The sequence below is a fragment of the Camelus bactrianus genome, chromosome X (assembly GCF_048773025.1).
Source record: "Camelus bactrianus isolate YW-2024 breed Bactrian camel chromosome X, ASM4877302v1, whole genome shotgun sequence".
In the NCBI taxonomy this organism is placed as follows: domain Eukaryota; kingdom Metazoa; phylum Chordata; class Mammalia; order Artiodactyla; family Camelidae; genus Camelus; species Camelus bactrianus.
In genome coordinates, this window is record NC_133575.1 from 116,664,192 (window position 1) to 116,678,849 (window position 14,658).

The 14,658-nt window shown below is 61.6% G+C and overlaps 1 protein-coding gene across 1 annotated transcript in view; it reads left to right on the forward strand.

The window, feature by feature from the left end:
- The window catches only part of LOC141576263 (uncharacterized), a 17,251-nt gene extending 2,593 nt beyond the window's left edge, over positions 1-14,658 (forward strand). The window contains exons 2-11 of the mRNA XM_074359017.1: positions 5,236-5,373; positions 6,797-7,025; positions 8,217-8,690; positions 9,087-9,371; positions 9,605-9,720; positions 10,133-10,265; positions 10,477-10,634; positions 11,121-11,260; positions 13,375-13,701; positions 14,227-14,658. Coding sequence (XP_074215118.1) covers positions 5,236-5,373; positions 6,797-7,025; positions 8,217-8,690; positions 9,087-9,371; positions 9,605-9,720; positions 10,133-10,265; positions 10,477-10,634; positions 11,121-11,260; positions 13,375-13,701; positions 14,227-14,419 — 2,193 coding nt within the window. The 3' untranslated portion in view covers positions 14,420-14,658. The remainder of the gene's footprint in view (positions 1-5,235; positions 5,374-6,796; positions 7,026-8,216; positions 8,691-9,086; positions 9,372-9,604; positions 9,721-10,132; positions 10,266-10,476; positions 10,635-11,120; positions 11,261-13,374; positions 13,702-14,226) is intronic.

The following is a 14,658-nucleotide window of genomic DNA, read 5'->3' on the forward strand; positions in this document are numbered from 1 at the left end:
GGGCCACAAGAGCATGTTCTAGCTGCCTTTAGCAGCAGACCCCAGGATGCAGGGGGGATCTTAACCACGGCCCCCCAACAGCCAATCAAAGGAAGCTGAAGTTCAAGGGTTTACCTCTCCAGCAAAGAAGAAAAGGCAGATTGGCTTCTGCTGCATCCAACAGGGGTTGAAGGCCTTTTTCCAAAAAGGGGGAGCTTTTGAGGGATAGAGGATACCTCCAGCCCCGACTCTCCCCACCCTGAGATTCCCCAGTAAGAAAAGGAGATCAAAGGACTCCTCACCACATCCTCTGGTGAGCACCAAATGCAGACTCCTGAAGAAAAGGCAAGTGAAGAGGGCAAGCACACAGGCGCACGTGTGGGACGTGGGTGGACATCTCAGGGGAAGGATTCAGTTATGGGATGAGAAGCTTATCCGCTCCATGGGAGAAGTAAATGGCAGTGCTTGGCCTTGGATTTGGGGGAGAAATGAGACAAGGTCATGAGGTCAGGATGAGGATGATCTGAGTTCAAGGCTCTCCAGGAGAGACCAAGTGAGAGGGCTGTCTCCTTCCTCTCCTCCCTCCCTCTCTCTGCCTCTCCCTCCCCTCTCCTTCTCCGACCTCTCTCATCTGCTCCAGACTAAGCTGCCATGATGGGCTGTTGATCACCCGCCCACCCAGGTGCCCAGGGCTTACAGCCAGCCCATGCCATCTGTGCCAGCCAGAAGCCCACTCAAAAGCACACCATCTTCACGCAGATGAGAGGAGGGGTGGGGAACATGAAAGTGGGAGGCCCTTGCAAATGAAATGGGAAAGACCCTCAAGGCTGCAGGGACTCCAAACTTTGACCTGAACAGAGAGACCAGAAGAGTTCTGGAAATGAGAATGACACTGACTTTCCCTCGGGTAGCTGTCATTCACCCACCCTGAGGCCCTGGGGACTGGCCTGGCCAAGCACAAGCTACTGGGGTGGCATAAGTCTGAAGGACCCCAGAGCTGCCACAGTGGGTCTGACAGATGTGAGCCTGCCCCATAGGTAGGCTGGGGGGAATCTAGTGGTCTCTGGTCCTAGCACTGGATGGAGGAGACTGTCAACCTAGGAGCTGACTGATGACTGCCAGTTCTGGAATGCTCTCATTCTAGGCCTATGTCTGTCCACATTGGGAGTCTACTGGCACGTAAGGATGGAGAAGCTGCCCTGGGACTTTGGCCTCCTCCTCCTATCCCTTCTGATCCCTATTCTGGGGCAGGGACCGTGGCAGCCCAAGGCAGGGGCAGCTGGAGAGCCAGCCCTTGAGAGGGACAGGTGGCTCCCTGCCCATGGGACACCTAGGCAATGGCACCCTCACACCCTGTCAAACCCGGGACCTTTATTGTTCCACGGCCTCCTGCCGCTGAGGGGCCCTCAGAGCCAAGGGGACACAACCCACCCCCAGGCCACAAGCTCCTACAAAACATGTCACGCCCCAGACCCACTCCTAGGATCTGCGAGGGTCTGCGGGTCGCCTCCTCCCAGGGCGAATGTCGCTTGGAAGCCCAGGCGTTTGGGGGTGGGGGGGGGTGTTGACGGAGCCAGGCTGCGTGGACAGGGCTGTACCCACAAGTGCACTCCTGGCCCCGATGGGGCCTGGGGTGGGAACAGACACGGGGGAGAGGGATGGTCACAGATGGGGGTGGGCTGGACCCGTGGGGGCTTTGGGGCTCCCCGCTGGCGCCCCCGCGCTGGGGGTTTGCAGCGGTCCAGGCACGCGCGCCCAAGGGTAGACGAGCGAGCGGGGCGTGTGCACGCGGCTCGGGGGAGGTGGGGACGCTCGCAGCTTCATGTGCGCGAGGGCTCAGCCGCACCCCCGGCGGCAGGAGAGGAAATGGCGGGCGGGATGGCCCCCTCCACCGGGAGACACTCCGGTCTAGACGGCTTGGCAAGGCTGACGGGGCTGAGTCACATGCGTCTGGAGCTGGAGACGCGGGCGCCAGGACTGGAACATGAACGTGCCCACTCGGGAGGGCCAGGCAGGGGAGGGGGCGCCCAACCTCGCCTTTCCGCTCCCTCGCCCCCAGCCCAACAGGAGCCCGTTTCTGCCCAGCCTGTCCCCTGTCTGAGGCCCCTCGATGCCCACCTGGAGGGGCAAGGGCAGCTTCCACAGAGCGTCCAGCGGGGCCCACGTTATTGGCAGGAACCATCTGGGATTTCAGACAGAGAAGGAGGATGGGAAAGTGGCCTCCATGTGCCCCTATGCCCACCATGGCCCTGCTCCCTCAACCCAGCCACATCAGCCACCTGGGACCTTTTAGCCCCCAAACCACCCTTGTTGCTTTCCACCCACTCCAACCCACCTTCTGTTGGCAACCTCCCCTGGGACGCCCACAGCCCAGCAGCCGAAGGCCTCGGCTCTGCTCCCCTGACCTCAGTGCTCCTTACTACCCACCCCATCCCCAACCGTCATTGTCCCATTTGGGGGTTCTGTTCTGTGTTCCCTTTCTGTCCTTCTTTCTCTGTCTCTGCCTCAATCTCTGCCTGTGTCCGTCTGTCTGCCTCTGTGGCTTGCTTGCTCAGGAACACCAGGTCTCAAGCAAGGAAGCACTACGCATGAGTCTGGATCGCTTGATGTATTTAGTTCTCACAAAAGCATCGGCAAGAAAAGCTGTTTAATTGGGACCAGATCCTCTGAGGCTTTAATGGCATTAAAACAAGATAGGTTTTCTCTAGGGAAGAGACGGCTGGCAATGGGAAGAGGGCATGGAAAGTATGGCTCTTTTCTTCTCAAAATTTGAAGAGGAAAAAGGCCACTGTACCTTTATTTATTTACAATAGATGCCCAAACATGTGCCAGAGAGACCCTCCCACATGCCCCCACCCATAGGTAGACTGGCATCTGTGTGCACACGTGTGCACAAGTTGCCCGGGTGCACACACACACGCTGGTTGTGATGTTACTCGGATACAATGTGGAAGGCGTAAGAACAGGCCTGTTCCCTTGCTCTTGAGGGGTCACCCCAAGGGTATGTCTTTGGCTGTAGAGCCACTATTCTGCCCTGGGCCCTGATGGAAAGTCTGGTACACAGTAAGGGCTCAAGGTACTTGTCAAATGACAGACAGTGGGAGGGTAGAACTGGCAACCCAGACCTTGGCCCTGAGCTCCAGATTCATGCAGAGAACTGCCTTATAGACATTACTGCTTGGCTGTCTAATCACCAACCTCACACCTGACAGGTCAGGAGCTGGAGTCCCCAGCTTCTGTCCCAGGCTCACTCCGCCCACTTCCCCCACCTGCGGCCTCCACCCTGGGCCAGCCAGATAACCTCTCCCCAGGAGAGTGCAGCTGCCTCCGCACTGGCTTTCTCCTTCTGCCCTTGTGCCCCCAACACGTCTGTGCTCCACCCCGCAGCCTGAAGGGTCCTTTTATAAGTCAGATCATGTGTGACTCCTCTGCTCAGAAGTCCACAGTGGTCCCCAGCTTCTTTTAAGTTCAAAGTCAAAGTCCACCTGCCACCCTTCAATGCCCTATCAAGCTGGGCCTTCCACTCTTCCCCAGCCTCACCCCTCATTCAGCCTGCTCCACAGCACTGGTCTCCTTGCTGGTTCTCAAATTGGGCCAAACCCTTCCTGCCTCAGGGCCTTTGCACTGGCCATCCCTCCTTTTGGGAGGGCTCTTTACCAGAACTCTTTTGGTGTAGCTATCTCCTTTTCACTCACGCCTCCACCCAAATGTCACTTTCTCACAGTCCTCATCCCATCCCCTGTCAAAAGTGTCTCTCTCTCCAGCCGCCATGGCCAGCCCCTTTCCTCACGCCCCCCAGTCTGTGAGCACAAGGCAGCTGGCCACATGGCTCACTGCTGTACTGCTCACAGCACCGGGCACAGTGCCTAGCCCACAGCAAGCGCTCAGGGATGTTCAGTGAATGAAGAATCTATTCTCCAATCCTCCCTTGATGGGAGGAGGGCTCTCAGCTATGCAGTTCTAAGGCGCTTTGAGGGATGAAGGGCATGGCTTTGGCATCCTCCAGGCTGCCAGTTTGAGTCCTGACTCGTGAGGGGCTGTGTGTTCTTGGGGGCAAGATGCATGGACAGTGGCCCATGTGGAAGGGGAGGACAGAAGGAGAAGGGGCAGGAGTCCCTTCCTTGCCCTCAGAATCCTGGGATTGTGCAGCTGGAAGCAACCATGATCGTCTAATGGCGCTTATCTAGGCCCCTTCCAGTTCTCAGGTTCTAGAACTTTCTAAGGAGCCCTTATCCACCACATTGTGATGGGGAGACCGAGGCCCTGAGCGGGGAGGCTTGCTACTGACATCAAATGGTCCATCTGTCCAGGGCAGAGCTGGGAGCCCAAAAGCCTTCCAGCAACCCCCAGGCTACATCTCTGGTTCCTGGAAAATCCCGACACCCCTCCCACCCTGTGCTCCAGACACCAGGCTCAGGGTTAGTGTTGGCCAGGGGCCCTGCCTGTCTCAGCCCAAGTCCACGAGTAAGCTCCGTGTGCAAGAGGGGCGGGTGTGGGAGGGCACCTCTGGTTCTGCTGAGCCCACGACAAGCTGGCTCTGCTCTGTGGGGGTTCTTTCAAGGTCCCCACGATGGCCGAGCACTCTGAAACTGGACACAGTAGGTGGCCAGGTGGCCGCTGGCCCCCAGTGGGGGAAGGGCAGTGATGACTGGACTCCACAGGACCTGGGGAACTGAGAGTGCGCCAGGCCTCGCCCCTTCCTGCTTAGGTGGGTCGGAGCGAGGGTCCCTCCCTCCTCCAGGCCACTGTGCCAAAGAAACCTGGGAGCAGGCTTCCCCTCACCCCCAGCTCAGCTAATGGGAACCAGATGGCAGGATGTTTAGTCAGCGCCTGGGGAGCGGCGCGAACAGGGGAAATGGGTTGGGGGCCAGAATTCCAGAAGCCATCCCCAGGCAGGGGGAGGGTTAGAGCTGGGGGTCCCACCACAGTTGTCTCTAGGGACCCACTTCAGGCGGGGTCCTACCCCCTCCTCCAGGGATGCCTGGACCAGGAGGCAGGAGACAGGAGGCCTGGCCTCTGGCATCTGCCTCAGGCCAGCCCTACCCCCTCTCAGTTCCTTCCCTGTCTTGGGGGCGGGGGTTTGTGCTCAGTCTTCCAGAATCCCTGGGCAAAGCCCAGCCTCCCGTGCCTAAGCGCTCCCCCGCGCCCAGCTTGGCAAACCATTAGCCCAGGCCATCCTGTGTCACCCACGGGCACACGGGCACGTGGCGGATTCATCCTTGGCTCCCAGGGTACTTGCTCACGCTCACTTTGCAGACCATCGCTGTCTGTGTGTGGCTCACGTGGGACTGTGAGCTGGCACGGAGGCTCCGGGAAGGTGGTGACTCCTTTGTCCCTGCTGTACCCCGGGCGCAGTACGGGATACTCGGGACTAAGGCTGCTCCCCGGGCCCAAGTGGGTCAATGCTGAGGACTCCAACAAAGACCTGCTTGAGGGGGACTCTGTGCCCTACCCCCACGCCCTTGCACACTCCTCTGTGGCCCCGAACAGAGACCTTGAACCCCAGGTGGCTATGGGAAACTCCTCCACAGTCCTTCCTGGCCCTGCGCCTCCCCCCCTCCCCCTTTCCCGTCCACCCAAGCCTTGCCCACAATTAACTCATTTTTTAAGATCGCTTCCAAACATAAGTCAATGCTGGACAGAGCTGTAGGAAAAGCTTCCTCAAGGCTGGCCCCAAAGAGCCATGTGGTGAGACCCGGCCTCCTTGCCAGTCCCCGCCTGCCCTCGGCTCCCACAGCTGGGTCTGGGGCTGGGGCCATCTGAGGGCGGGCCCAGGGGCCTGTGGTCAGACACCCCTTCTTTGCCTCTTGCTCCACCCCACGGCCCTGCTCTTGAGCCCTCTCCTGACCCACAGGTGCCCCTCGGCCAGAGAGGGCGCGCGTGAGGTGTAGGGAAGCGATGACACTGGTCAGTCCAAGACCTGGAACTCTCGGCCGAGAAGCCTGGAGGGAACTGTGAGATGGCCTCCGCCAGGCTACTACTGCCGGGCCAGTGGTCCCTGAAGAACCCAGCAGTCCCGGTGCACATACACTCCAGTGTGAGGTGGGGACATAGCAGGGGTGGGAGTCAGCAGGATGTATACCCGCTCACCATTTTAGAGGGGAAAGTGGAGGCCTAGAGGGAAGGTAGGGAGCCAGTAGAAGGATCCAGAGCTGAACTGCCTACTCCAGCCCCATCTGAGGCAGGAGGTCCATACCCAGGTGGCACTGGGGCCCCAAGGGCTAGGGTCTCTGCTTGACACATGTTCTGTTTCTTCTGGAGTAGGGAGGCCTCGGAACTGGCGCCCACAGAGGAAGCCCACAGGCTTGGCAGGTTCCAGAGGAGCCAGCGCCGCCATTGTCCGGGTGGCCCTGTCACCTGTCCCTTCTCCCCAGGACCCAGGAGGCTCTGGGGCCTGCTGCTGGCAAGGCCTGGCCCCTCTCCTCTCCCGGCCATGGAGGTGGGACCTGGCAGCCTTGCGGTGGGCAGCCTGCTCTGTGGTGGGCCTCACAGGTCCACTGTATGTGGAGACAGAAGCCCCATTCATGGGGGCCACTGGGCCAGGGCCAGTGGAGAATAAACGCAGGCCTCACAGAAAAAAACGAGAGCGCTTGGGTCCAAGAAAAAAATCAATCTCTCTTTCTCCTCAGGTGGGAGCAGGGGACTTTGAGCGGAGTCAGGGGCAAGGCCTGGGGAGGTATTTGTTGGAGGGGAGCCTTCCTGAGGGAGGGCTGGGTGGGTGGCGGAGGCTCCCAGCACTGCAGCTCAGGGAGCAGGGCTGTCGCTCCCTCAGCCCGCTGGTGTTCCATCCTGCCGCCGTGGCTCCCACCTCTCCCAGCTATTCACCCCCTCCGCCAGCCCAGGCAGCCTGCTCGGGCTGCACGGTCTGCACGCGGCAGCCATGAAGAGTGTGCTGCTCCCCATCCTGGCTCTCTGGGTGGGGTGCTGCCCTGGAGGGGCCCTGGCCAAGCAGGGGCTGAGCCTGAGAGAGCCCAGGGCCCGGCCATCCTCCTCGGGTTTGCCCACCCTGCAGCCGCTGCCGCCCAGCCCGCCGGGGCCCCCCGATGGTGAGTAGGTGGCACCAGCAGGAAGAGGCTAGTGGGAGGGGAACAGCCTGGGGCTGGGCCAGAGGGAGAGAAAGCTGGTCATCCTGAGGTTGCCCACCGATACCCACGTCGGTTGCTCAGGTCAGGGCTGGGAGGGATCCACAGGCCTCAGGGAACCCTTTCCAGAGGGTGAGGGGGTATTGCAGACTCAGAGGCTTCGTGCTCATTGCCTAGGGTGGGAGCAGGGGAGGGGAGAAGCTCCCCTAGGAGGGGCTGCCTCAGCTGGGGCTGCAAGAACGGATCCAGGTTTGCTGGCTGCCCTAAGGCCTACTGAGGGGACCCAGAGATGCGTGGGAGAGCGGAAGTCGGGGCCTGGGGCTGCGGTGGGGTGAGGTGGCACAAGGGCCTCCAGGTGAATGGCTACAGGGTCACCCTGGTCTCAGATGCCTTCGGTTAACAGCATGCGTGGTGGCCCTGCCCCAGGCCCAGGGTTGGAGTGGGAGGGGCCAGTGGGTGGGCCTGGGTGAGCCGATCCCCCAACCCCTGCAGACAGCAGGACCTGCAGGGAAGGCCCACAGTTAGTGCTGATTGAGGAAGGGTACCATGCAGAGGAGGCCAGGCCCTGGAGCTATCACCCCTCCTTGGCCGTTGCTGACAGCCCCTCAAGGTGGCCCCTGGGCTCAACTCGACCCCAATAGCCTCCTCTCCCTGCAGGCACTGGGGCTTCCACCTCCAAAAGCAAACTGTGCCAGGTGGCAGGGACCCCTTCGTCTCCCCAGAGGCTTCCCCAACCCCTTCCTGCCCAGGAAGAATGCACCGGGGACTGGGAGGCACAGGAGCAGGCCCAGCCCCCTCCATCTAGGGCCACTGAAGCGCTCCTGGACCCACCCTTGTGAGCCAGGAACCTGCCTGTGCCCTGTCACAATGAGCCTAGAAGGTCCCCAGAAGTTCTGAGAGGCAAGCAGGGTGACTCCACGTGCTTCTGGCTTTGAGCAGCCCCCTGTTCTCCCTTTCTGGTGCTCGGCGTCTCCCACTCTGGAGCCATGAAAAAGCAGGGCAGAGACCAGGGACTCTCTGACACTTGGTCAGTAACAGAAGGCTCCTGAGCAGAGAAGAAAGAGGCAGAAGTGAGGTCTGGGCAAAGAGGCAAGGAGGGAGGTGGGCCAGCCTACGGCTGATCCCCCCACTCAGGATGGAGGTGCTGTCTTTCAGCCGTGCGGGGATCCCAGTCACCCCAGCCCACATTGGCTCCTTCTGCAGGTCAAGTTCGGCCCATCCCCGAGAGCGACGGCCTGGACAAGCCTGAGGACAGGCAGCTGGACGGATCACAGTCGCAGCTCACCTCCAAGGAGGGAGCCCACAGAGCCCCCACCTGGTTCCCAGCCCCCAGCTGGAAGGCCCCTGCCAGGCCAAGGCTGGCCCAGAGGAAGGCGACACCATCAGCTGCCTGGGAGCAGGAGAGGGGTCCCAACAACAGGGCAGGCACCGTGCAGGTCGATCCCCAGGCCACAGCAGCAACTGGGGCTGGGGCAGCGAGGCCCAAAGCTGCCAAGCTCAGGCCCTTGCAGACCAGCAGGGCTCCCCGAGCACAGGAAGGGGCAGTGGCCACCGAGGAGGGCCATGACAGGAAGGCAGGAGGCTGGGAAGCCAGGGAAAGGGGCCCAAAGCCTGGGAGGCCCCCCAAAGGTGAGGACTGGCTGGGGCAGGCGGCCCCCAGATAGGGCCTGCAATGGGTAATGGGGCCATACTCAAGTCTGAAGGGGCCAAGGCGTGTGCCAACCTCCACCAGTCAGCAGCCACTGAGACCCCACCCTGCTCTCCACGTGCCCAGGCTGAACACCCCCATGTGCCTGGCACGAGGGGAATCTTCAAGGGTAGATCCCCTTCCCCCTGCTTAGGGTCCCAATTTGGACCTAGCCTTTGCTCTTGGTGCCAAAGGAAAGGGGTCAAACCCAGTGGCCTGTTGTTCCAGCTCAGCTGGCCGGGTCACCAGCAGGTCCAGGGAGACCAGGCAAGCCCCTGCCCCTCGGTGGGCTCCTGCTGCTACGTGACCAGGCTGGGGTCTCGGCTCTCGTCCCCCAGGGGCCTCCCACCAACCTGGCCTGGGCAGCTGGCATCAAAAGAAGGTTCAAAGCCAAGGCCAAGGTGGCAGCCACACCTCAGAGACTACAGGTCATGGGCGGAAAAGGCCTGGAAGCAAGCGAGGACACAGCCATGGTTTTGCAGACCTGGGCACTGCGGAACAGCCCACGCCGTCCCTGCCAGCCTCCTGCCTCCGGGCCCAGGCGGCCATTGCCTGTGGCAACGTCAAGATGAAGCATGTCCCTGCCCTGTCCGACCCCGGCCTGACCACGCTCTACTTGGCAGGTGGGTGGCCCCTCTTCCCTGCAGCCATTCCTGCAGCAGAGGTGAAAAGGCCCCCCTTGAGTGGGTCCTCGGCCACCCCACCGTGCCTGGGGATGGCTCACCTCCCATGGGGTCCAGGTTGGCAGTAAGAAGAGGCCCTGACCTGCTGCCCCTGGCCCATGTGGGGAAGCACAGAGTGGCAGAGGGGAGGGGGATGGAGGGGCACGGAAAATGGCTTCCCCATGTGTGCACAGAGAATGAAATTGCCAAGATCCCGGCCCACACGTTCCTGGGACTGCCCAACCTGGAGTGGCTGGACTTGAGCAAGAACAAGCTGGATGCCCGCGGCCTGCACCCTCATGCCTTCAAGGTGCGCCCCAGGCCCTCCACCCCCCCCCTCCCAGGGGGCTGGGCCAGGAGCGGGGCCAGCAGGTCCCATGGCTCCGGGCAACCACTACTCCTCTCCCCACTCTGCCTGGGCGCTGTGCAGAAACCCAGCACGGGGCCGGGGGGCTGGGGGCTTCAACGGTTTGGAGTGACATGGTCTACAGCTGGGAACACAAGGAACAACACAGATCCTTGAGCCCCACAAGGGATCAGCACTCTTAGGAGAAACCGAGCAGAGTTCCAGAAACCCCCAGACAGGCCTGGTCCAAGAGGGAACTAGGAAACCACGATGCTACTAAATGGGGGTGACCCTGGGCAGGATGAGCCTAGCCCCAGCCAGCAAAACCCCAGCCCCCAGCCCCCTTTCCACCCCCCACCCCCACCCCCCACTCCAGACTCTGACCAGGCTGAAGCGGCTGAACCTGGATGGGAACTCGCTGTCCACGGTGCCGGCCTTGCCCGCCTCCTTGCAGGAGCTCAAACTCAATGACAACCTTCTGCAGGGCCTACAGAGCAGCAGTTTTCAGGGTGCGGGCAGGCTCCGGGGGGCAGGGGCTGAAGGGGCTGGCCAGGGAAGCCAAGGAAAGGTGCGGGCGAGGGGAAGGTCTGCCCAGGGCTGCCAGGCTGGAGGGCAGAGGAAGGAGCATCTGCTCTGGGAAGTGGCACCGGCCTCTAGAGCCAGGGGGTCTCTGGAGCTCAGCAGGCAGCTCACGCGCCCCTCTGCCATCTGGCCCTGCAGGACTCGGCCAGCTGCTGACGCTGGAGGTGGAAGGGAACCAGCTGCATGAAGGGGACATCTCCCCGCGGGCCTTCCAGCCCCTGCGCAGCCTGCTCTACCTGAGGCTGGGACGGAACCAGCTGCGGACCATCCCTCCTGGCCTGCCAGCCTCCCTGCAGGTGAGCTGGGAACCCCAAGGCCACGAGAGGCAATGCTGTGGCCGAAAGACCTGAGAATCTGCCACCACCGGCCCAGCAGGCAGGTAGAGCTACCCATGCGGTTGAGGTGGGGGTGGGGGTTGATGATAAACCCACAAGGCCTTAACGCCAAAGAGCCTTTCCTCTACCTGACCTAACCTTCTGGAAGCCCAAAATTAAGCCTCAAGGACTGTCCTGGACCCGCTGGATGTCCCTGAGCTAGGCCCGTGCCCTCTCTGGGCCGCATGATCTCCCTGTGCTTGGCGGTGCTCCCTGAGGCTGTCTTGTGCCACTGGGATCCTTTGCACAGTCGGCCAGGGCCCTGAGAGGGGCAGAGACGGTGGCATCTGAAGTCCCACGGGTGAGACCTAGTAGAAGGGGGCAGGGAGCGGGACTAGGCAGAGCAGGAACCCAGCCAGGCCACCAGTGAGTAGAGGGTGGGCCCCTCACCCCAAGCCCTGGCCCTAGGAGCTGCACTTGGGCACCAACATCATCGAGGAGGTGACAGAGGGCGCACTGAACCGTAGCCACAGCCTCAGCGTGCTTGTACTCAGTAACAACCGGCTCCAGGAGGACCGGCTGGCACCCCGCGCTTGGATCGATCTTCCGTGAGTGCCGCCATCCACCCTGGCCTGGCCCGAGCTTCACCCACTCGGGCACTTGGAGTCCAGAAAGGGAGGATGCTCCTCAGGGAAGCTAGAGAGTCAGGAGCAAGGGCAGAGAGGGCTGGGAGAGGGGGCTCTGCTGCCCAGGCCTGGCTTCTGGTGGCCTGGGCCCTCAGACACCACTTGTTCCTTCAAGGTTTCCCTCTGTCCCTCCCGCCAGACAGAATCTCCAAGGCCACAGAAACCCCCTCCCCTGCCATGCCTGGATTTGCCCTGCAGGCGGCCAGGAAGCTCCTCTTGGATTGCTTAGATGGAGGGGCAGCCTGAGTGGTGAGAACTGGCCCCGTGCTAGGTTTAGCTAGGAAGCAACAGGGGCAGGAATGGACATGGGGGAGATGGCGGCCGTGGGAAAGACATATGTGAGTTTCCTGGGGCAGAGGTAACAAAGCACCATGAAGAGGGCAGCTTAAAACAACAGAGATTTATTTTCTCTCAGTTCTGGTGGCCAGAGGTCCAAAATCAAGGTGTCCCAGGGCCATGGTCCCTCTGCAGGCTCTAGGGGAGAGTCCTTCCTGCCTCTTCCAGCTTCTGGTGGCTCCAAGTGTCCCCGGGCTTGTGGCTGCATCCCTCCTGTCTCTGCCCTTGTCTTCATGTGGCTGCCCCTCTGTGTCTGTGTCTCTCCTCTTCTGTCTCTTATAAAGACTCTTGTCATTGCATTACTGCCCACCCCAAACCAGGATGATATCATTTCAAGATCCTTCACTTACTTACGTCTACAAAGACCTTTTTGCCAAATGAGGTCACATTCACAGGTTCTGGGTAGACATATCCTTGGGGGGCCGCTATTCAGCCCACTACAGGAAGGGTCCAGGATGAGTCCCCATGATCTGGTTTGGACAGCTGAGTCGGGGCACTGACAGATGGGGTCCAGGAGGAAACAGGGCCCTTGCAGGCACTGCCTAAGGAGTCAGGATGTGATCCTGGGAGCAGCGGGAGGGCTGGGGAGGTACAATCCATGGGGTCTCAAGATCACTGAGGCAGGGTAGGGGTGGGGCTGCAGGGGGAGTCAGGGGTTGACAGTCTGACCTGCCATTCCAGGGACCAGAGTCTCCCGCCCTGCATCCTAGTGTTCCAGGAAAAAGTTACCAGGACGTTTGGGTTTAATTATTCTTTTTTCCTCTCCCCCTCTTGCCAAGGGGGCAAAGGAAAGCAGACGGCAGCCTAGGGAGGGGCCCGCCCAGCCGCCGTTCCACTCCCGCCGCGGGGCCTGGGCAGGGGGCTGGCGGCCAGTCAAGGCCTAGCCGGGCGGCGCCTCACTTTTCTCTGGCTGGTGGATGGGGAGGGGGCTGCTGACTCGGCAGGCTTGGGAGGCACCAGAGCCCCCACTCCTGTGGACTAAGGACGGTGTGAACCCCAAGGCCAACGGGCTGACCCACTCGCAGGGGTAGGGATGTTAATGAGAGAAGCCACTTTCCCGGCTCTGACTTGTTCTGGAAGCACCACCACCATCTGCTCCCAGTTCCCTCTGCCCAGCCCCTGCCCACGCCCACCATGCAGCAACCTGGGTTCACGGCCGGCCTCCCTCAGGGTCCCCCGGCCCTGATCCCCGGGAGCTTCATTTTCTTCTCCCTCCTCATCTGGTTTCTGCTTGTCTTCGGCCTGGGCGAGGCAGGAAGAGGACGAGGGAGTAGGGGCAAGAGCAGAAGATTGTGGGGCAGGCCAGGAAGGGCAGAGCGGAGGCAAGCCTGGGTGGGGCAGCCAGGGACAGCTCTCTCCCCGGACCACAGCTTCTTTCCTCGTGCTTCTTTTGTCAGCCGTGAGTTTAGGAGGGAGAGAAAGGAGTGGGAGCGGGTCTGCCACATCCACACCGAGGGCCGGCCTCATTAGCCTTGCGGTGAGAAAGAGAGGCCCCCCCCAGATCCCCTCTTCCCGGCCTCAGCAGACAGAGGAGGACACAGAAGCCAGACGGGGCCTGACCCTTGTCAGCTCTTGGGAGCCCTGGTGGCCACTCTCTTCTCCGACGTGGACCAGGGACTCCAATTTAGGGCTCCAGCTGTGGCTGTGGTCCCTGTCAGACGCCATGAGCTCACCCTGTGCTCATGCGCCCCGGCCCATAGGAAGCTGGAGGCCCTCGACCTGTCCCACAACCAACTGGTGCACGTGCCCTCCTTCCTGCCCCGGGGCCTCCGCCACCTGACGCTGCACCACAACCGCATCGAGCGCATCCCCGGCTATGTGTTTGCGCACATGAAGCCGGGCCTGGAGCGCCTACACCTGTCTCACAACAGCCTGCGCGCCGATGGCATCCACGACGTGTCCTTCCTGGGCCTGCGAGCCTCCCTGGCCGAGCTGCTGCTGGACCATAACCAGCTGCAGGCCATCCCTCGAGGCCTCCTGGGCCTCAGGGCGCTGCAGGTGTTGCGCCTGAGTCACAACAAGATCAGGTAGGGTCACCCACCTGCCTCCCCCAACCCCAGCCCCATCCCCACCACTGGCCGGGGAGGAAACGCAGCCAAGGCCCAGAGGCCTGGCCTGGTAGGTGGGCCAGGTGGGCTAGCCGGTGGGCTCGTCACCCAAGGGCCTCAGAGGCTGAGGGCGGGGCTGTGGGGGTACCCCTTCACCGCCCGCACCTACCCATCCTGGTGGCCATGTTGGGAGGCTGTGCCCAGTGGCTGGCAGGCCTGGGCAGCCAAGGTGGAGGGCTGCAGACAGCAGAATCTGGGCAGGGGGTGGGCAGGGGGGAGATGGGAGGGCTCTGGCCCAGAGCAACAAGGGCTGAGCCCTGAGTGCAGAGGTGGCAGGTGGTGGCAGCAACCCTCCAGACCCTCCACCCTGGGTCTGGTCTCTGCACCTTGGTCTCACCACCCACTCACTGTCAGGCCCTCTCTTTCTCTCCTCTTACCTGATGCTTGATTCCTCTTTCTGGAGTCTTGGCTCCTTTGCTCCGCCCTGCCACCCCCACTCCACAGACACGTGCCCCTGAATTCCATCTGTGACACACGCGTGGCCCAGGACTCCAACCTCATCTCCACGCACCTGGAGAACAACCTTATCGACCGGCGCCGCATCCCCCCCACTGCCTTCTCCTGCATCCGGGCCTACCACAGTGTGGTCCTCCAGCCCCAGCAGGGGGAGGAGGAGGGGGAGGCGGAGGGTGCTTAGCCCCCAGATCCAACCTTCCCCACCCCCTGTTCCTTGGGGACTGGTAAGGGGAGGAGGGCCCAAGCCCAGCTCCATTTGATCTTTGCATCACTGGGAGAAAGATCTAGAAGACCCTGCTGCTTCAGATGCGCCCACATCCCACTGACTGCTGAGGTCCCTTCACTTAGTAAATGACCCAGCCGGATGTGGTGCTGGTTTGGACTTGAGCATAATAAATGCATCTCATTCAAGTCCACTCA